We start from the raw sequence: 20,836 nt of genomic DNA, 5'->3' as shown, positions 1-20,836 counted from the left end.
GACACCTACCTCGGCCCTGCCCAGAACTCTAAACCCCAACAACCAAATCAATTAAAACTCCCGTAGATCCCTGACTCACCTATTAAGATAACAGTTAATATCACTGCCTAGTGCGATCCTGATGAGGTCATAGCCCGTTCTAGAACGAGCGGAGCAGGGGTGTCGGGGCGGCTCAGCCGCGCTGTCAAGATCAACTAAGCTTCATGATTGCCTATTCGGGGGACGGATTGGGTATAGACAGTACGCGATGGGTTGTGACTACGTAGTATTGGAGTTTTGAGGAAGAGGGATGCCGTAGGCTTCGTGGATGCCTGGGGGATTTGTGCGTCATCGTTATCATACAGTGATTTAGTTTTAGGGAGGGTTCGTGGGTATATATCTGGTGGATTAGGTGTAGCTTCTGTGTATTATCATTCTCGGATATACATTTTCATTCTCGATTTTGTTAGGGTGTTGCATTACAAAGAAGTATAATTACTTCAGTATACTAAAGTCATTCAATATATCCACACAAACCAACAATATCAATATCAAAATGGACACAGCACCACCACCCTACACTCCCACCTCACCCTCACCCTCACCTTCAACCTCTACATCACCAACAATAACCCCCCAAAACCTCGCCCCAGAAACCCTCCTCACTCGCGGTTTCCAAATCCCCTCGAAATCCGCCTACCCAACCTCCGGCTTCACATACCCGCCCCTCCTCGCCCAATACAACATCACCCCCACCGACTGGGAAAACTTCACCTCCGAGGTAATCACCACCGCAAAACTAAGCCGCAAGCAATGGACCACAGCCATCGGGAAGGGGCTGGGGGTGATGGTGGTCGGGGGCCTCATGGTTGGGTTTCTAGGGGCCATACCGGCGTATTATGTGGCGAGACGGGCGCAGCGGAGTCGGGAGGAGAGGAATATGATTGTTGGGAGTGGGGAGTTGAGGGATGTTATTGAGCGGTGGAATGGGGGGTTTTTTGAGCCCAGGGGGGTTTTGATTCGGGTTGATTTGCCGTTTGAGGAGGTGGAGGAGATGGAGATGATGGATGTTTTGGAGAGGAGAAGGGGAATTCCGGGGTTTGGGGCGTCGAGGGAGGGGGAGAGGGTGAGGGAGGATGCGGCGAGGAAGGCGAGGATTGTTGTTATTCCTTTGCCTGGGAAGTTGGGGTAGATATTGTGTAATTTGTGATGTGATGATTAGATGTTATGTATGGGTCATGGATAATGAATAAGGATTCTGATGTTATAATTTATTTGTATTCTTAGCTTCGTAAGTAAGCTTCGTAAGTTCGTTGATACTAGGAATTATATCCGTTCAACGGATGTTGGCTCATCTCATTGTACATATAACATAATAGAGGAATATCATCATAACTGCTCATCTAGACCCTTGTAGTGTTGTCCCTGCTCCCCACGTTCTCTACGTGGCTGGACTGTTCCGCGATCTGCGCCTTATCCGACATGACCATGTCGCGGTGCTCGGCATCCCGAGCACCGTACAGACCGATCTTGTACCAGGGCAGCTCGAACAATCGGTCAATGGTCTCCAGACTACGGCCCGCCGTCTCGGGAACGGTGAATAGCACCCAGAACCAGCCGATGACGGTCACCGCGGAGAAGAACCAGAAGGTACCCATGGGGGTAATACCGCCGTGGTCCGTGCCGAGGAGCATGTTAGGCACGGCACGCGAGTTACCGTACTGGTTGACGAAGTGCAGGGTCATCGCCAGGGAAGTCGCCAGCGCACGGATACGGAGGGGGAACAGCTCAGCTGTGAGGAGATACTGCATGGAGTTCCAGCCGAGGGCCCAGCCGAATCCGGAAATGTAGATCATTGCAATGGCGCCTCGGCTGGGACCGAGCTTGTTTTCTGGGAGCACGAAGTCGTCCACGACGCCCATCTCCGGGACACTAGTGAGGAAGCCAGCCACGTAGATCATGGAGATCGCCTGGAATGTGATACCGATAAGCAACGAGCGCTTGCGGCCGATCACGTCGACCAGGAATAAGGCGCAAATGATAGCAGCAACCAACTTGACAATACCGAAGATACCGGTGATCAGGAGCGATTCGTTCGACCCAGTGATGCCGAGCAGGGCGAACAGATCGGGGGCATACAGGGTGATCGAACCGGCACCAGACCACTGGGAAAGGAGCTGAGCCATCAGGGCGAGGTATAGACGGTACAGGTTGCTGGGAACCAGGAAGGCTTCTTTGATCACTCCTATAGGACCAGATCCCATTGTAGCTTCCATCTCGGCCTCATGTGAGGTCCGGATGGCGGTCATTTCCTCGACGACGTACTCGTGGTCCTCCGGAAGATGTCTGACACGCGACAAATTCCTCAAGGCCTCATCATACTTTCCTTTCTTGACCAGGTAGCGAGGGGACTCGTACTGGGTGAAGGAAAGGAGGAAGATAAGGCCGGCGAAGATGATGTGCAAACTGGTGGGCACTTCCTATTGAGGAGTTAGGATATCTAGCGACCGTTGTCAGGGATGAAATGCACTAACCCAACGCTTGTGTGTGTTGTCTCCAAGGTTCACTTGGCAGCCATAGTTGGTGAAGTAGGCAAGGACGATACCGAGGTAGACAAAGCCTGTGAACACACAGGTACAGAGACCACGGACTGATGCGGGGGCCTATGATGGTGAGCCGACGATCTCTTCATAGAAGAATGTGCTTCACTTACGATTTCTGCAAGATACACAGGGCCAACCACAACTGTCTGACCGACACCCAAACCGGCAACAAAACGGCCAGCATAGATAGCACCCAGGTTACCATTAGCTCCCATGAAGATAGCAATACCAACGATCCACAGGACACAGAGCTGACGGGTAGCCCAGAGACGGCCGATGCGATCGCAAACTAAGAAGGCACTGGGAAACAAAGAGTTAGTATTGAGGTATGGAGAGTATCGCCAGAGATATGGTTATCCTTACAAGAGAGCACCGCCGACAGAGCCAATCTGGACCATGGCCGAGACATTGGCCTTGATGTTGGTCTGCTCGACTTTACTGTACGAATCGTAGTGGATGGTTCTCTGGAAGTCCTTGGAGTTGAAGGCACCGGAGATCAAGCCCTCATCCACACCTCGAGCAGCGCCCATGAGCCCGAAAGAGATGACAGCAAGCCATAGTCTCCAGTTGTAGACCTGTTTGGGATCGCCCAGGTTTTTGAGCTGGAAAATATTGACGGGTTTCTTTGCGCCCGCCATTGTGGTAGAGGGAAGACTTGCGTTGTCTCCAGTGCCGTTTTGGCGTGAGAGTCAAGTAAGGAGACCAAGCACGCGAGTGTTAAAGAGAAGAGGGGTGACAACGCAATGGTGACACGGACAGGGAGGCCGGATGACCAGGTTATTATATACCCCAGACGATCCCACCCATTGGGGGATTTTTTTTTCTCACATGGTGGTGACATCTAACAATGCGGGGGATGATACAAAGCGTGGGGAGACTCGTCGGAATAACTGACGATTACCCAAAGGTAAAATCCATACACTCCTAACCCTAAAGCTAGAAAAAACAATGTCAATGGGTTTACCATTCACCATAACAGGAAACTTTGCGCGGTGGGCCTGCGTTGGCCAAGAGCTGGATGTCGCCAAGGGTGCTTAAGCCCGGGGTACAGGTAGGGCGCAAGCCTTGGGTGCGTGTCTTCCATCGGTCAGGTTCCGAAGCCTCGAGATGAGCTTATTAGCTCTTAACTCATCCTCGGCGTTGTGCTCATTGTGTAGCAGCCCTTTTTTCCAAGCCGTAATATCCTACTTTTCCAGCCGCAATAGCCACGAAAAGAAACAGGAATGAAACAAAGAAATCGTAGAAAAGTTTTAAACAAGGGCCAATCTGCTGATGCATCATCTCCGTACTAGTTGCTGCACTTTCCTACATATCCCTGCCATGCACAACTAAGTAATCACATGGACCCAGTTGTTTTACGGCCGAAAAAAAAAAAAAAGGATCTTTCCCCGGCTTCGGATCTGGATCACATCTAGTCTAATCTAGCAGGAGCAATGTCGGTAATACTTAGGCTCTGGGACGATTTCGGTCAACGTCCGAAAAGCATCTGGCGTCACCCGGGCCCAAACGCGAGAAAATTCTCCGGCCGGACTGCTTGGCAGACCTGGGGAAAGGGAGGGCACCACGAGTTTACCGGACGTCACGAGGAATGCGGGATATAGCGTAGCAGGTGGGGGTCTTGAGGAGCAATGTTCGACCTTCCTGACTGGTGACCGGGGACATTAGAGCACACGGAATGAGTGGCTCTTCCAGCACGGACTCTGCCGATCCACATGTGGTGGCCAAGATTTCTTTGGCTCTTTCTGGGGAAAGTGGACCTCGAAAACCCTAACTTAGAAGCTAATTAGGAGAAATGTAACGTATCCGGCAAATAAATGGGAAAAAATTACTAACTCATCCCCACCCTTGTTAAAAAAGGAAGCGAAGGTCTCACGACTGTGTGGACTAGCCCGGTCTATACTCATTAGAAATGCATGTTCGCCCCCAGGTCTCTCCCCGCGAAGGATTCCTGGTCCTTGCTAGTCTTCCTCGGTCTACCCAGTCGTTTTCCAGTCGCCTCAGCGCTAGTCATCTGGACCGGACTCACACCGACGTGGCCGATTACGGCATAACAGCCCACAGCTAAATAGCCCAAGCAGACACTGGCTTAACCCTCAGGAACCCAAATCCCGACGGATCGGTGAGATCCGAAGACATGATGGGGAAGCCGTGGCACTGATAGGCAATTGACAGGAGGTCAAAGAGCGCGAAAAATTTTGTCATTTGTTGGGAGGCGCTGGATGGATTTGTCTCCGAGTAGGGTTTCGGCGAGACCGTGACCTGTCGCGCCATAAAGTCCAACTACCAGGAGTAGTAAACACACATTAGCACCCGTGGCTATTCTCACCCGCCCACAAGGATAATACGGACTGTTTGTCCACTCGGCCGTTGGGGCTTCATTGGCGTATATTACGGCTATCCGGCAAGTTCCTGCGTAAACATTTCCCGTGTGTGATTCAGATAAAGCTGCGATCGACGGCAACATAGGCTCCAAGTTAAATCTGGCCACTCTTATTGATTTAAATTTACAGACTAATGAATAAATACATACCATGCATCCCTCTCCTGACATCATGCAGGTCCATGCATGCATCGATACATAAATGAAACCCCTCCCTCCCTATATTAGGCACAAGCGAAATGACCAAAATAAAAACCCCGTGTCCGCGACTCTACGTCCGCCATCGGAAGGCCGGGTTGCGCCAGTCTAGATCCTGGATCTGTTTCTGGGACATGCCCCGCAGAGCCTGATCGATGTCCACCTTATCCCGCCTCTTGTTATCCCATTTCATCCACATCCAAAGGCAGGCCCCGAGGATCATAGTCAATGTTGACGTGGCCAGGTTGAGGCCATTGCCGATATGATAATTTGGTGCATCAAACGGTAAGAATGACCAGGTGGAAATCAGTCCGCCCAGGTTGCCGAACATTACGGTCGTTCCGATCGCCGACGATCGCGCCGTATCCGATACTACGTTGTTCGAAACGTGGGCATTGCAAAGGGCGCCAAATGAGAACGCGCCGCATGCAATCAGGAAGGTAGCACCATACCGCACCATGGGCTCGGTGCTGGCCAAAAACATGATATAACCGATAATCATGAGGGGAGGTGCGATGACAAAGTACACCATGCGGTTGTCGAAGCGCCAGCTGAGGAAGGGGAACAGAACGGTGAAGAAAGCGCCGACCACGTAGGGGGGCACGGTGTGTAATTGTTGTGAAACAACGCTGGCGTTCGGATAAATAGTCCGGACAATGGTCGGAGCGAAGAATGCTAATCCCTGCACGGTGATGTTATTGAGCAAAAAGATAAACGACGTTGACAATGTGACCGGATTAAAGATGCCAAGCAGCATCTTGGTGCGATCCATCTTGTCTAGCACTTCCGTGGTCGAGACACGCTCCGCCTTCAACCGGGCAATGGCAAGGTCTTTCTCTTCCTGTGTCAACCAGCGTGCGGTCTCAGGCCGGTCAGTTAGAGTGACAAAGGCGATGAGGCCGAGGCCAATCGTGATGATGCCCTCGATCGCGAAGATCATGCGCCAGGTGTGCAGGCTGCCAAAAGAATCGAGCGTTAAGATTGCCGATGCGAGGAGGCCGCCAAAAGCACCGGCGAGTGGTGCCATGACGATGTAGAGCGCCAGGCGGAATGCAAGCTCACTACGCCGATACCAGCGCGAAAGGTAATAGGCAATTCCAGGTAACATGCCTGCTTCGAATATCCCAAGGAGGAACCGGACTCCGGATGCCGCGTGGATATCCTGGACGAAAGCCGTTCCAAGGGAGCAAACCCCGAATAATAAGGTGGTCGTAGGAAGAAACCAGCCTGGCCCCATCCATTTGCAAGCGATGTTGCATGGAATCTCGAAGATAATGTATGAAATGTAGAATATAGATAAGACGGTATTGTAATCGTTCCCCGTGAGGCCTAAATCTTTCTCTAGCCCGGCGAGTTTGGCGTTCCCTACAATGTAGTCTTGGTTAGTGCCCGGCTACACTAGTAACATGTAGTATAAGATAGCTTTGCGTCGCGTATCAGCCCGCAATGGAGGTGACCTACCGATATTGGCGCGGTCAATAAAACAAAATAGATAGAGCAATGCCACAGTCGGGACAATGCACAGATCGATCTTCAGTCGTAGGCGACGTTCAGCAGCACGATCGAACTCAATCAGTACGCGACCATATTGATCAGTCGCAGCCTGGCCACGTTCGGCCGCAGCGATGACATTGCTAGCGTGAGCATTTTCGGCCTTCTCATCCACCACACCGTCCAAGGCACCCTTTTCGGTCGCCATGCTAGCTTAATCTTATCACAGTGAGCTCAAGAACCAGTAGTCAGGTGAACAGTTGCCGATGCTGCTATCCATGCATCCTCCTATGTTCCCCAGTTCAGTAGGCATGTAAGGGGGATGTGGGGTGGATTTATACACAAAGTAAAAAATACATCCACCGATGACAGTCGGATGCAAGACACAGGTCGGATTTGCCGAAAGCCAGTGCGGGAATGAGGTTCGGATGATTGCAAGTGTGCAGGATCTGGGGTTGAGCAGATTTTCGCTGCCAGAGTCTGGGCATTGGACACCTGGGAGCCTCAAACTTCAGGCCGTCAACCACATGGCCTAGAATACGACATGTTCACTGGTCCGTTTCAAAGGACTTGGCTTTAATTCACGGTAGTTAAACCGGAAGGGTCACTAGCTCCCAAAAGACAGAAGATGCAGTACCATGTCATTCATGGAATTGCCGAGCTGCATGGTAATTGCATTCATTCCTTAAGCCGGGGTGATAGGCGAGCCGCGGCAATGGATGTTGGGAAGAGAACTAAACCAGGTCAACAATCCCTTCTGTTGGAGCTTCCAAAGTTTCGTGGCGCTCTTGGCCGTTGGCGGAATCATTCAAGCTGATGCTGACTCCGGAAGATTCGGCCTATCGTAGGGAGGCCAACGTCAAAGCTCTTCATGAGCCAAGTTGCCAAGAAGCGCTCCGCTGAAAGGAAGCTGCTGTGAGACACGAGATTCGCCAGCATAAAGATCATGGGCGTTGCCAACCGTGGATAGTCGAAGTATGCCATGTGTCTAAACCAATGAACTTATGCGGGGAATTTATTAGACCTCGTCTATATTCAGTCAGCTGGGTGCGTTGAGAGTTTGAGACAAGGAGAAAGAACAGACAGAATTGTGAATAAATAGAGTAAAGATAGACAAAAGAGCGACTAAAGCATTTCCTACTACAGCTGTCAGCTATAGAGGTGTTTCTGGTGAATGTAAGTCGCTGTCATCTGAGTGAAAAGGTGGTTGATAGACAAAATTAAAATGCTGATCGTGAGAAAAAGTCTTGGCGAAGTTTTCCCCCGGATCCCATAAACCTTCCCCGCATTCTGACTGATCAGCACCCAACGAATTTTCGTGATTTTTATAAGCGAGAGTCTTGGTACACGTCCAGGCCTAAGGTTTTCGGCATATATACGTGGGCAGCTCGGTAGATACATCTTTCTTATTTTATGTGGGTGAAATATGACAATTGGCCATATATATTTCTTCTTTTGGCATGCCCCTTGCAGAGTAGGGTAGGCTAATCACCTGATCAGACCTTGTCATCTCATTGACGTCGCATGGCATACTAGTAGTATTTGGGATAATTCAATCAAACGATAACTATGTGTAATTTGGGAAAGGGGTAAGACGATGATTATTCACCTTCTATAGAGTGAAGATATATATTGTTGGGGATATGGTAGTCAAGGCGCAACCTTGATGTCATTGGCATTTTGGTCGAGTGGGATATAAGATATATTCACTGCTGATAGCTACCCAAAGGCGACCAAAAAGTTGAGAGTATAGCAACTTTTGTAGATAGAGTGGCACTGATATAGCCAAGGACAATCTTTCTGGTCCTCTATCCGCAGTGGAGTCAAACGACAAAGCCCGAAAGAAGCAGGGTTACCATCTTCTTAAAGTTAATCCACATTAATTTTCAATGGCAATGTATTAGTCTAGTAAGATCTATATCTATCTGTATATACCGCTCGATCTATATATTGTATCCACAATTGAAGGCAATATGTGCAAGTCTATGTCTAATAGCTTCCATGCAAGGCGAAATAAACTACTCCGACCTCGCACTCTTAGTCTTCTTACTCCTCAACTTCATCATCAAGAACACCAGTGCGTAAGAACTGATACAGAAAAGTGCACTAATTCCAGTCTGCGTCCACAGTCAGTATCCTTGTTAATCCAACGAGCGATCGACTTACATCTCTCCAAGAATAGTACTTCTCCTTCAGGTTGAACGTCTTGGCATAGTCCGCTCCAGTAGAGTACTGGCAGAACGAGCAGCTAGAGGTTGAATTCGGGTCGAGAAGATAACCCGCTTGCTCGCTAAGGAAGTCGGCCATGTACTGGCCGCATGTCTGGCCGGATGGTGCGCTGAAATGCACAAGCTCGGACGCTTTACACTCCACCTTCACATCCCAGAGGACCTCACCCAGAAGTCCACCGACTAGGTACGTGAATGGATCCAGGTAGTACATCCAGTAGCGCCAGAAGGGCTGCAGCGCTGAGTAGGGAACGACAACGCCGCAGAAAGAGACCAGGCCGGCACCGAGAATGATGGGGTTCATGATAGCGGCGAAGTATTCGTTTGGTGCATATGCGGCAATGGCTTGGCCGATCGATGTGTAGAGGAATTCGTAAACTGTATTGGGTCAGTTCAATGTCTCTTAATTTGCAGTAGTGGGACCAACAGATCATCTGCAAATATACATGGCCGGAGATGCTAGCCTCGACAGGGAAGCCTGCAGTGAAGTACCAGCATGCGAAGTACAGAGTTGCACAGATGATGAGGTACGGAATTTCCGAGACGGCTTGAGCGCCGATAAAGGCGAGCCAATGGTATGTTTTGGACTAGCTTTTGTTAGTAAAAGTCACCTCTGGAAGTAAAACTGTCTATGAGAAATGACCCACCTTCTTTTCGCGGGTCTCGAAAATATCGCGGTTGTGCAAGAAGAATGGTTGCATCTGGTTGATACATGCCGGAGCGACGAAAACGAAGTTGAAGATAGCGAAGAGCCGAAGTTGGAGGTCAAACGTGCCGTTACCCATTTTCCAAAATGTGAAACCGCTGAACAGGGCTGCGAAGACATGCAAAATGATCTTGCTCCAGATATAGTCCTTGATAATGTTCAGTCTTCATTGCATGGTGTTGTTCAAAGAGCAATAACTCACCGGTGACCGCCACAATTGGATCATGAGACGGCGCAAGACCATCTTGAATTGGAACCAGTGAGAAGTTGCGAAGTCCGACTGATCTTCCTCCTCCTGTGTGTTCGCTTTCCGATCATTGTTCAAAGCTTCCAATTCGGTCATGGCTCGCTGGCGCTCCTCAGATTGGTTCCAGACTTCAACCCAGTCAATTTTCTTCTCAGTATTGCCCTGAATGACCTCGACAATATGCTCGGCTGGGTTGACATCAGGTTCGCAGGGAGCGCCGTTCTTTGCGAAATAGTCCAATACCTTAGCGGAATCTTGGCCGGCTACACTCTATTAGACCCATTTTCTCGTACTATAAAAGGATAAAAGGACTTACTCTCGCCGAAGTATGTCATTTTACCACCCTTAGCCAGGAGGAGTAACGAATCGAATGCGTCAAACAATACAGCAGAGGGTTGGTGAATGGTGCACTATGGTTTATTAGTTGCTATAAGTATATAGCAATTGTGAGAAGACCTACCAAGACTGCTTGACCACCATCCACTAATTTCCTCAGAAATCGAATGATGTTGTAGGCTGATTGGCCGTCTAGACCTGACGTAGGCTCATCGAGGAATAGCAGAGTCGGCTTAGCCACCAATTCAACACCTAGTGTGACTCTCTTCCGCTGCTCGATGCTGAGACCAGCTCCGGGAACTACAGGAGTTAGTAAACTGCAAAGTATACAAGGATTGTGGACGACAACGTACTGCCAATCAGAGCGTCACTGATGTCGCTCAGCTCTAGCAAATCAATAATATGATCCACGTATGCCAGCTTTTCTTCGCGAGGAACTGATGCAGGCTGACGGAGAAGAGCAGAAAATTCCAGTGCTTCCCGGACCGTCGCACTTGCTTCGTGGACATCCATCTGCTCACAATAACCCGTGGTTCGCTGGAAGCTAATCCCTTGGGGTCGGCCGTCAATTAGGATGGACCCGTAGATCTCGCCGCTATCTTTGCGTTGAGCCAAGACGTCGAGCAGCCTGTAAGGTAAATTAGTCTGGGCCTAAAAATTAATGAACCAGAATACGTACGTAGTCTTTCCTGCACCAGAGCAACCCATGAGGGCGACGAGGTTTCCAGGCTTTACATAACCAAACACCTGATTCAGAAGTTGCTTTTTCTCACCATGGAAAGGGACATGATAGTCAAGATTGTTCCACGTAAAAGTTGACTGTTTGGCGGTATTTGCAAGAGCACCGGTATTTGCTGCTGGCTGGGACATATTCTGCTGACCCTTTTCCATATCTGGAGTGCGCTTCTTCTGACTTCCGCGTTTATATAGGAGCACGGATGACCCGCCCTGACTGTTGAGCTTTTCGAAACCCACAGAGGTAAGGAAAATGAAAAACGCCCACATGCCAATGATGACACCGAAGCTGCGCCAGATATGACCATGGGAATAGTGGTACTGTTCCCGAATATATGCGGCCCCATCAATGAGTCCATTTTCATCACTTCCAAGCACGGAGCAGCCACGATAGGCAGATGACGAGTCAGGATAACCTGCCCCATAAGGGATATAGTCAGGTTCGATGCAGTCAAGCTTCAAGCCAGTGAACTCGTTTGCCATGAGTGCCTCAAAAGCATATGAACCAGGATTGAGGTAGAAGATCCAGCGGAACCAAACGTGCATTTTCTCAAATGGGATAAGATAACCTGCGGCAGTTAGTACCATTCTTAGTCTAAGTTCTGAAGGCACATACCCCCGTAGACGAAGAAGATTGTCGACAAGAATCCCGAGATCATGGATGCAAGTCCAAACTTCCTGCATAACGCACCGACAGCCCGGAAGAGCTGCATGTAACACAGAGTAAGAGCGATCAGCATAATCCAGTAGGTAAAGAACTTGCCTGCATCCATCTGCAACGCAGACATGAAGTACAAGATTAACGAAAAGCAGGAAATTTGCACGATCACGACCGGTATATCTGTGATGGCATTGGCAATGCAGAATGCAGTTGGACGGTAGAAGCCAAAGCGTTTTTGGCGGGACAGAATAGGACGACCCATGAATGCACCTGTTGTTTCCGACAAACCTTCCAACAGGAAGTAAAGACATGGAAAGAAGAGTGTACCAGGGCGAAGGAAGATAGAGGAACTATCCAGTTTCAGATTATAGAAAATACTGCCACAGACAAGTGCCTGCAGAATGGCCGAGACAACTTTAATGGCAAGAGACAGTTTATCACCTGCCATTATTTGGAATTGCCTTGTCTAAGTCAGCTTTGTGCTTCCATATATCGATCCAAATACCTCAAGGGCCCAACTTACCGAACTGTACAAGCATAGATCTGGTCCCAGAGGCTCGTCGTGTACACGCTCTGAGGCCGGGGAAGATGTTTCTTCTTCTTCTCATTAGCCACTGCCATGACCAGGTCGTCCTTCTCGTGCGTAAGTTTCTCCGGTGGCTCAATAGCATCCAGCATCTGCGTATTGATATCGCTTGCAAGAAAGCGAGACTCAAACTCCTCGGGAGTACTAGGAACCTTCCCCTCCAGCCCTGGTTGGACAATACGTTCGGTAATCACCGTGACCGAAGTGAGGAAATCGGCAATGTTGGCACCTTTTGGAACAATAAATCCCATATCTTCAAAGTACGCCCGTGCCATAGTTCTGGGGCCGTAATAAATGACTCTTCCTTCCGCAAGTACCAGGATCTTGTCGAATTCGTCGTAGATAGCATTTCCAGCCTGGTACATGGTGGCAACCATGGTCTTGTCGTTCTGGTCCGCTTCCCGCCGCAGGAGTCGTGCGAATTCGACTGCAGTTTTTGAATCAAGACCGCGAGTTGGATTATCCCAGAACTGGACGGGACTCTAGAATAACATATCAGCCTCGCTTGTTCTCCGCTTATCTTACCGAATTGAGTCTCACCTGTCCAGCCATTACTTCAGCCAAAGATACACGCTTTCTCTCTCCACCAGATACACCCCGTATGAACTCATTTCCCACTAATGTCTTCTTGGTATGCGCAATTCCCAGCGACTCCAGGATACCGTCCCTCGTGCCCTGGATGTATTCCTTTTTCTCTTGAAGATGTTCGGGACGCTCTCGAGGGACTTTGTTTTTCAAAGCAAACTTCATGGTTCGGTTGACCGTCAATGTCGGAAAGTGGATGTCGTCTTCATTGTTGAACATGATCTGCTGTCGGAATTTCCTTGCCTCCTTATGGTCCATACTTCCATAACGTGTCTCGCCACTCACTTCATCGAACGAATCTCGGTCGTTGGAAAGGACTCGAAGGAAAGAAGTGCATCCGGCACCAGGTCGGCCCAGCACCAGTAGCTATCGTTGCATCAGCCCATCTGTCGTGTAGAATAATTCTATCGCCTTACCATTTCACCCGGTTTGACTTGTCCATTGATGTCCTTCAGGATGGTCTAATTTTCTGTCAGCTGCTGATTCAAAACTAGTGTAATGGCTCCAGTGCCTACTCTTTTGTTCCCTCGGCTTTTTCTGAAGACATCTAGGAGTTGTCGTGGGTCGGCGTAGGACAGTAGTGTATCGCCTAGGGCTGCATCGGGTGCTGTGACTCGGACATTCAAGTTTCGAAAGGTAAGGGTCAAACGTTTGCGAATCGCACCGCCACCGCGCTCTAAGTCAACAGTGCCAGAGGATGGGGTATCCATGGTGGAAAACGCTATTATTGGCGCACCCTATCTTGGCTATTCTTAGTACGCTATTGATCGATCTGTGATGAGGTCCATATATCATACCGATTGCTCACACTAGGATATCCACAACTCATACAACACTGACAGTGACGTATCGATAGAAGGAGACTGTAGTACCCTAGTAGCTTAACAACGAATTCTATCATGATTTACCCCTGGGATTTAATTCTTATAAGTATGGTCCCTGGTGCCTGGCAAAATGATCGCCGTAATGCCGTAATACCGAAGATAGAACGGATTACATCCGCATTTCCGTCATCCGGACCAATCCCGTCGGCTTTACGGCCCTTCAGACCCACAAGTTTGCAGTAAATTCGGATATAGATAACAAGATAAGATGCGATCTGAAAATTTTCGCTCTGCGCCATCTTCCAGCGGAGTTGAGCTATAGGAGCTCTGTTCCACGTCACAGCACCCGGAAGTTTAACTCATTTTAAAACCGGTACTTTACCGGATGTCTTCAGCTCCATGTGAGTCATGCTAGACATGGAACCGGGCCTTTATTGGGGGTACCTCCAGACATACGGTGATATTCTTTTTTTGATTCACTATCCAAGCAGTGCGAGGTTAATTCTTCCGCCCATTGCTTGACTCACCTAAAATGGAGCTCACCCAGAGCCGCGTGCTCCTTGCAAATGATGACCACTTGAAACTGCGTCATTGGCCATGTTTAGGCGCAGAACGGATTAAGGGGGGTGTGGGACTGGTAGCTTGATTCTAGAAGCAGTTGCTTACTCCGTAGACTCGAGGTGGGGAACCGTTTGGGCCGTGCTTACGGATATACACAAAGCTATCTGTTGAGATTATTGTGTTGTCAGCATACTAGTAGCTGTCTACATTAGAGTCAACATGTTCCCTCACCAAGTTGGGAACATACTATTAGTAAGACAAAGAAATATGATCTCACTCCATTCTTTTGTAGAAGATAAATCAGTATATCCAGTTATATATTAGTATTTCAATAGATGGTTCGCGCATGAAAAGGTTACTGGGCATGCTATGAAGTGAATGCGAGCAAGATCTACGCAGGATAACAGATTTGGTCTAGGTCAATCAAGGATTCAATAACCATATAAATCATCATCTATACAACAAAATCATGGCACAATACACGACAAAGCCCCAAGTCCCTCTTCCTACCTAGAAAGGCAGGGCCCTTAAAATCCTATAAAATGCAGTTTGGAGGGTTAGGGCCCACTTCCATCACGGCTCAGGGTTTGTCTGGCAGTGCCTTGTTCTTCGTGGCAAATATCGCGGAGCGGAGTAAATATGAACTTCCGGTCAGAGTTATTTCTCGATTTTAGCTGTACTTTGAACGTGCAGCAAAATGTAATAGTATCTCAACTGGAATGTTGCTGACATCTGTCATAGCTTGGCATTTGGTGACTGACTCGCGTCAATCTCCACTTTCATTGTCTAGAGTCTAGACTCAATTGTGTACATCATAGATTATCTGACGAGTCTCCAGACTCTCCACAAAAGGTTACTAGTGTTTTTGGAAGTCAACATCATTATTAGTCGTCGAGGTAAGCTAATAAAATTTAATTCCACGTCTTTAGAGATAACAGGAGGTTAGGGCTTCGAACGTACTGTGTATATGGGTAGGGGTCTCAAATCCTCTTATGTTCTTGGCGCAACATAGAGAGATCCGCTTGTTTTGCTGAGATAAGTATATAAAATTCTGTGTTTGGTATTTTGGAGTGATGGATTGATTCCATGTGCTTGTGGTTGTTAAGCAGTTAATATTAGGGCCTCGACCACCATAGTCTGGCCATTGCCAAGGTTTCGCTGACGAGCTGCCTTAAGTAGGCATATATAGTAGTACTCTGTGTGATAGTATTGTGGATTCCCAATTCTATTCCTCATTTGTTCTCATGACAAATTTCAACCCCTGATGATGACATAGAGCCCTGGTGTCTTCCGAGATACAGACGTAGGCCAAGCGTAGAATCAGAGATCTTTTAGCGAAGGCTCTGCTACAGATACCTTAGCTAGTGTTATTCAAGTCAAGTTTCGCGGCTGCTGGGGCATGGATATTTCTCGAGCCGTAGTATTAGATGTTAGTGACTTGTCTCAGCGCTTTGCGCTGCTCCTCGGCATTAGCTTTCTGACTCTTTCGGAATGTCCGGCTCTAAACATTTTAAGGTTAAATATAGGGTAGGGCGAACTCCGAAATGCCGTCTTTAGGATAAGCAAGGCCTTGATGATATATGGTAGAAATGTGACTTTTCTGTTCAATGCGAATGAATAAATACAATTCCTCAACTTAAACCTTACACACAAAATACTACACAGAGAGAGAAAAGTTAATAGAAGAGACAGGACTTTTACTAGATTGATATAACAGGTAACAACACCAACCTCGTATTTTTGTCTGCAGTTAGGTTTTTCAATCAAGAAGGTGCAAATAGCAGGACCTATAGTAGAGAACTGTACTAATCCTATCTATCTTGCCATTACATATATTCGAATGTAGTGGCGTTGCTTTCATACACATATCAAGTTGTATGATCTTTCAGTGGCAAGGCTCGCCGAAATGCCTCGGTATGTAGTAGTGCTGTTTCTATTGTAGGGAAATCGGCCGTTTATACATCTCTGCCGTTAGGCTTTTTCATCGTAAAAATGACCACTTTGTATCGGATGTCCGATTGAGATAATTAAGTTGTTCCATAAGATAGACTCCATCGCAATGCAATAGATTGGTTTCCTGGGGTCTTGGTTCTAAGCTCTGGGCCACAAATAGACCAGTTAGATAGAAAGGATATATGTATTACGGAACACAAACTCGGCGGATAGTTTAAAAGGGGAAGGTACTAGTAGAGATCAGAACCGATCATAAGATGATCCGGAATTCAGTTCCGGTGACACACTTGGCCTGGGCATATACTAGACGAGTGTGGCTCTTTTTGGTTTTCCTTTGAGAATTACGATGCCTAAAAATCCCAGTGCGAATAGGTGCATGTAGAGCTGATTGACTGTTTTTTGTCGGGAAATAATCGGAGATTTTTTGAGTCCAGCCCTTGGCGAAGCCATGCTAATCTTATCTACATATTCCTAATCATAGATCACTTGTGAAGAAAAATTTATTGTATGATATCATGTCTTCAAATCCTTTTTTTTTTTTTTCACTTTCTGGTCCCTGTAGAACCGAAAATCGCCGCACGCCAATTAGATCTCGGGAAGAGGTGTGATTAAATAATCACGGGACCCAAAATGCAACATCCCGTGACCTTTCGACGCCTGAGGCCTCAAAGTCATGTCCGAATGCGGAAGGAGGTAATGGCAAGCCCTGATAAAAGGGATCGAGATTGTAACTCTGTGATGGGATCTACGATTTCTCTCCCTGGATCCCTTGGTGGGGCACAAATGCATAAGGCGGCATCGTCGGACAATTTACTTATTCGAAAATAGTCGAAGCTAATGAGACAGAAATTTATTCCCTTTACAGTTTCGCTTGGTATAGCATACTTGATATAGGCCTCGGCAAGCCAGTACACATTAAACGAGGGCTCGGAGCCGAGAAGGGTTCTACTTAGGGTTGATCGGCCGGAAGTTTTGCAGCGAGTTAGCGAGTGGCGACCACGGTCGAGCGGTAGGCTAGTCCATAAAGCGTCACCTGGACCAAGGATCTAGAGCTATCTATGATCCCCTTATCTGGGGTGGCACCTCTTCAACCGTAGGCCCCAGTGGAAGCACGAATGGGGCTCTTCTCAAGTGACCAACGGCCTAGACCACTCTCAGGGCACTCGGCTACTCGGAAGGTTGTGAAGGTTTCCGGGACAAGTATCTCTGGCCGGGATCTGACTTGACTTTCTTACCCTACCCAACGTGGAAAAAATCACGACTACAAGAGAATATTTAAGATCGACCCTTGAGCTTCGACGACCCAGAACCCCCTCCCTTGACCCTTCCTCAACGCTCGCCGAGTGCTGGCTATGCGATAAGGTCGCTGATGGCATTGCTGAACTCGACAGCGTCCCATCACGCACATTCGGTACCCGCCGGGCAACGAATGCTCACGGAGCTATCAAGGTAGGATTCGCTGCCGCGAGACCCCTTCCTGATCCTCCGTTCTCCTCACCACCAAGTCTCACGGTATGCATTCCATACTGAGTAGACTTTACCGCCCCGAAAGCTCGATTGCCACGGACGGCTCAAGAGGCCAATCGGCGCCTTCACACTTGCGAAGGCCACCATCGACCCAAAATGCTGTTGGCGATACAATATTGACAGGACTTGCCGAACTAGGAGCTTATCGAGTAGGCTGTCATCACGCCTTCGTTACACTGCTGGACAACAACGAGCCGTATGTGATCGCGGAGGCAATAGTCCCTCAAGCTGTGGGGAAAGATGAAAGCGAGAGGAGCTCCTTGCTCGGCGTAAAGACCTTAGGATTGCAGGCTAGTGGAAGCTATCCCGTCAACGGTTTTAAAGAAACGCCGAATGACAAATGTCATATTGTCCTGGACATATGCGCAGATCCTACTATTGGTGGTCATCCATTTGTCACTCTATGCCCTGATATACGCTTTTACGTGGAGGTTCCCCTTCACAGCTCTGCAGGTGATATCTTTGGAACGTACTGTGTTGTCGACAGTGCTCCACGCTCGTTATTTGCCGATCGCCAGCTTGATACCTTAAAGCAAGTAGCAAGTTCCGTCGCCGACCATCTCGAAAATGTTTCGACATTGTATAAATGCCGAAAGTCTGAGCGACTTCTCGATGCGCTCAAGGACTTTGCTAGATGCCAGCCCACTGGAGATACGAAGCGAAACTCCCACAGCAGTAGGAAGGCTTCGGATCTAATCTCGCCTCGGTCATCAGAACTTCCCGATATCGATCGCATTTCGTTGTCAACGGAAACTGTGCATGATAGGTCTGGAATGGAAAAACCGAAACCACAAGCCAGGGCGCATGCGTCATCGTTCTTCAAGCGAGGTGATGTTCCTTTGAAGGCGCCTCCATCACCTGAAAAACACCAACAACATGTCAGGAGACTTTCAGACGAGTCAAGTAACTTGATAACTGTATCAGAAGGTGCTACATCATCTGGAACCTCCGCTCTGTTTTCTCAAGCTAGTGCTCTGCTTCAGGAATCTATGGAGTTGGATGGTGTATTGTTTATGGATGCGTCGCGCAGTAACTCTCGGAGGTAGGAGTCATGTCCTTATGGCGAAAATTGGTAAAGCTAACTTTCCTTTCTAGCTTTTCAACTGCCAGCGTCAGTGACTGGGATGAACCCAGCAAAGATACCGATACCTCCGCACCTCCTCAGTCTCCTGGGCTTTCATCCCAAGGTCCATGGTCCGAGAAACAATGTGACATCTTAGGTCACGCCTTATCTGAAGACCTGCTAGGTAATAGCGACTCAACGTTTTTTGGCATGACAGAAGGCCTGCTTCATGAAATGTTCGCGGCATTTCCACATGGCGAGGTGTTCTACCCTCCAGCGATAACACGACGTTTTTCAGTGCAATCTTCCAGTAGCCGTGGCCATAGCCGACAGGGTAGTGATGGTGGTCGTTCCCTTTACAATAGTATCACAGTTCGATTAGGGCATGACTTCCCCGACAGCAAGTCCCTCATATTCCTTCCGTTGTGGAACTGGGACAAGTCTCGATGGCTTGCAGGTGCGATCGTGTGGATGAACAACAAGCAACGATCATTGGGAGCGGATGATCTTTGTTATTTGAGAGCATTCGGAGACACCATAGTTGCCAAATTCTCCCAGCTTGGATGGAGTGCTACGACAAAATCAAAATCGGATTTGCTTTCATCCGTTAGCCATGAACTACGCTCACCTTTGCATGGCATGCTTGCTAGCGCCGAGCTGCTGCAAACAACAAGCCTAGAACCTGCTCAACGAGATATGCTTACAATGGTTGAAACATGCGGTCTGACATTATTAGACACGATGAACTACCTGTGAGACTTGGAATACTCCCTCAAAGTGCAACCCTGTGGCTGACGATTAACTCAACAGGCTGGATTTCACGAAAATAAACAACCTGACACATATACACAACGCAGGAGAGATGGGTGAATCGGCCTTTGATAACCTGACTACCGACTTTGACCTAGGTACGCTGGTAGAAGACGTCTCTGAGACCTTGTATGCTGGCCATCGGTCTCTCATCAACGCTGCCAAGATAGCGGGTCGGTATCTACCCACTGGTGCCGGTGTCGGTAACAGATCCATTGGTACCGAAGTCAAACAATTAGACAATCCTGATGATTTGTCTGTCGTTGTCCGCATTGAGGAGCAAACGTCTTGGTCAATTCATTCTCTCTCGGGCGGGTGGCGGAGGATCGTGATGAATCTGCTGGGGAATTCGTTCAAGTTCACTCGCTCAGGCCTCATTGAGATTTCTTTATCCAAAGAAGTGGAAGGTGTTGGCGACCAGAAGACGACTATTGCCCACCTGTCGATCAAAGATACGGGATGCGGAATATCAAAAGAATTCCTTGACCACCAGCTTTACAAGCCTTTCGCACAGGAAGACGTGTTAACCGAAGGATGTGGACTAGGCGTGCCTATTGTGCAGCAAATCGTGACCTACCTAGGTGGCTACGTTGAGGTGCATAGCGATGTTGGTGTTGGAACACAGGTTGATGTGTACGTTCCCATTGAATATGCCGTCCAACCGCCACCCCCTTCGGCGCCTCTTAAGCAGGGAGAGGGTCCAGGATCGCGGATCATGACACGGGTTTGCCTGATCGGTCTGAACCCATATGCCGAACTTAAGGGAGCTCGGAAAGGAGTTATCACGACCGAAGCGAAGCGGAAGCTGTCAATTCGCGGAGCGCTCAGCAATGTACTCCTCAGCCAGCCTGGATGGATGGTATCTTTTGCCGATTCGCTTGAAAAGGGCTCTGGCGACATTGGTGTTGTCGAGGAGTCTAGCCTCAAGAAGATCGCCGAAGCTGGTCCCATCGAGACCGAGTTCAACACGATAATGGTGCTCGGTGAGCATGGGGTGTCTCTTCCACGAGATTTTGCCATCAAGAACGCGGACATTATTTATGTGTCTCAGCCGTACGTACTCATTGCCACATCTTGTTCACTATTTCACTAATAATTGGTAGACTTGGCCCTCGCAAACTTACCAATGCATTGCAACGGTTCATCGACGCCCATCGCGAAGCAAGCCCCTTGTCGGAGAGCCCGATTGCAGGTCCGTTCTCGGGATTTCCTGGCCGTGGGCGCTCCTTATCTGCAGCATTTGCTGCTGCGAAGGGATCGGAATCGCCTCCTATGGTCGGGGAAAGTGTCGCGGCCCTTTCGCCGTTTCCCACTCCCAAGGCTTTGAACCAGAAGAACATCCATGTTCTCATCGTCGACGATA

At 48.7% G+C, this 20,836-nt stretch overlaps 5 protein-coding genes across 5 annotated transcripts; 2 read left to right on the top strand and 3 right to left on the bottom strand.

Moving 5' to 3' along the window:
- Positions 1-535: 535 nt before the first annotated feature.
- Positions 536-1,171, top strand: AO090003001388 (uncharacterized protein; the record flags this gene model as incomplete). Its single annotated transcript, XM_001820396.3, has 1 exon — positions 536-1,171. The coding sequence occupies one exon, from the start codon at positions 536-538 to the stop codon at positions 1,169-1,171; it is 636 nt and encodes a 211-aa protein (XP_001820448.1).
- A 211-nt stretch (positions 1,172-1,382) lies between these two features.
- Positions 1,383-3,220, bottom strand: AO090003001387 (putative MFS quinate transporter; the record flags this gene model as incomplete). The annotated part of the gene is made up of 4 exons (XM_001820395.3): positions 1,383-2,459; positions 2,514-2,642; positions 2,693-2,882; positions 2,946-3,220. The coding sequence occupies 4 exons, from the start codon at positions 3,218-3,220 to the stop codon at positions 1,383-1,385; spliced, it is 1,671 nt and encodes a 556-aa protein (XP_001820447.1).
- A 2,013-nt stretch (positions 3,221-5,233) lies between these two features.
- On the bottom strand, positions 5,234-6,859 carry AO090003001386 (putative MFS transporter; the record flags this gene model as incomplete). The annotated part of the gene is made up of 2 exons (XM_001820394.1): positions 5,234-6,525; positions 6,622-6,859. The coding sequence occupies 2 exons, from the start codon at positions 6,857-6,859 to the stop codon at positions 5,234-5,236; spliced, it is 1,530 nt and encodes a 509-aa protein (XP_001820446.1).
- A 1,810-nt stretch (positions 6,860-8,669) lies between these two features.
- AO090003001385 (putative ABC multidrug transporter) lies at positions 8,670-13,445 on the bottom strand (the record flags this gene model as incomplete). Its single annotated transcript, XM_001820393.1, has 14 exons — positions 8,670-8,768; positions 8,818-9,257; positions 9,307-9,466; positions 9,527-9,733; positions 9,788-10,095; positions 10,149-10,242; positions 10,293-10,468; positions 10,522-10,796; positions 10,848-11,472; positions 11,520-12,025; positions 12,088-12,632; positions 12,691-13,101; positions 13,152-13,196; positions 13,251-13,445. 14 exons carry the CDS (start codon positions 13,443-13,445, stop codon positions 8,670-8,672), a joined length of 4,086 nt encoding a protein of 1,361 aa, XP_001820445.1.
- Positions 13,446-17,587: 4,142 nt separating this feature from the next.
- Positions 17,588-20,566, top strand: AO090003001384 (GAF domain-containing sensor histidine kinase; the record flags this gene model as incomplete). The annotated part of the gene is made up of 3 exons (XM_001820392.3): positions 17,588-18,642; positions 18,696-19,415; positions 19,474-20,566. The coding sequence occupies 3 exons, from the start codon at positions 17,588-17,590 to the stop codon at positions 20,564-20,566; spliced, it is 2,868 nt and encodes a 955-aa protein (XP_001820444.3).
- Between the last annotated feature and the right edge of the window lie 270 nt (positions 20,567-20,836).

Source organism: Aspergillus oryzae, chromosome 2, assembly GCF_000184455.2.
Source record: "Aspergillus oryzae RIB40 DNA, chromosome 2".
Taxonomy (NCBI): Eukaryota; Fungi; Ascomycota; class Eurotiomycetes; order Eurotiales; family Aspergillaceae; genus Aspergillus; species Aspergillus oryzae.
This window is presented reverse-complemented; position numbering and strand designations above follow the sequence as displayed.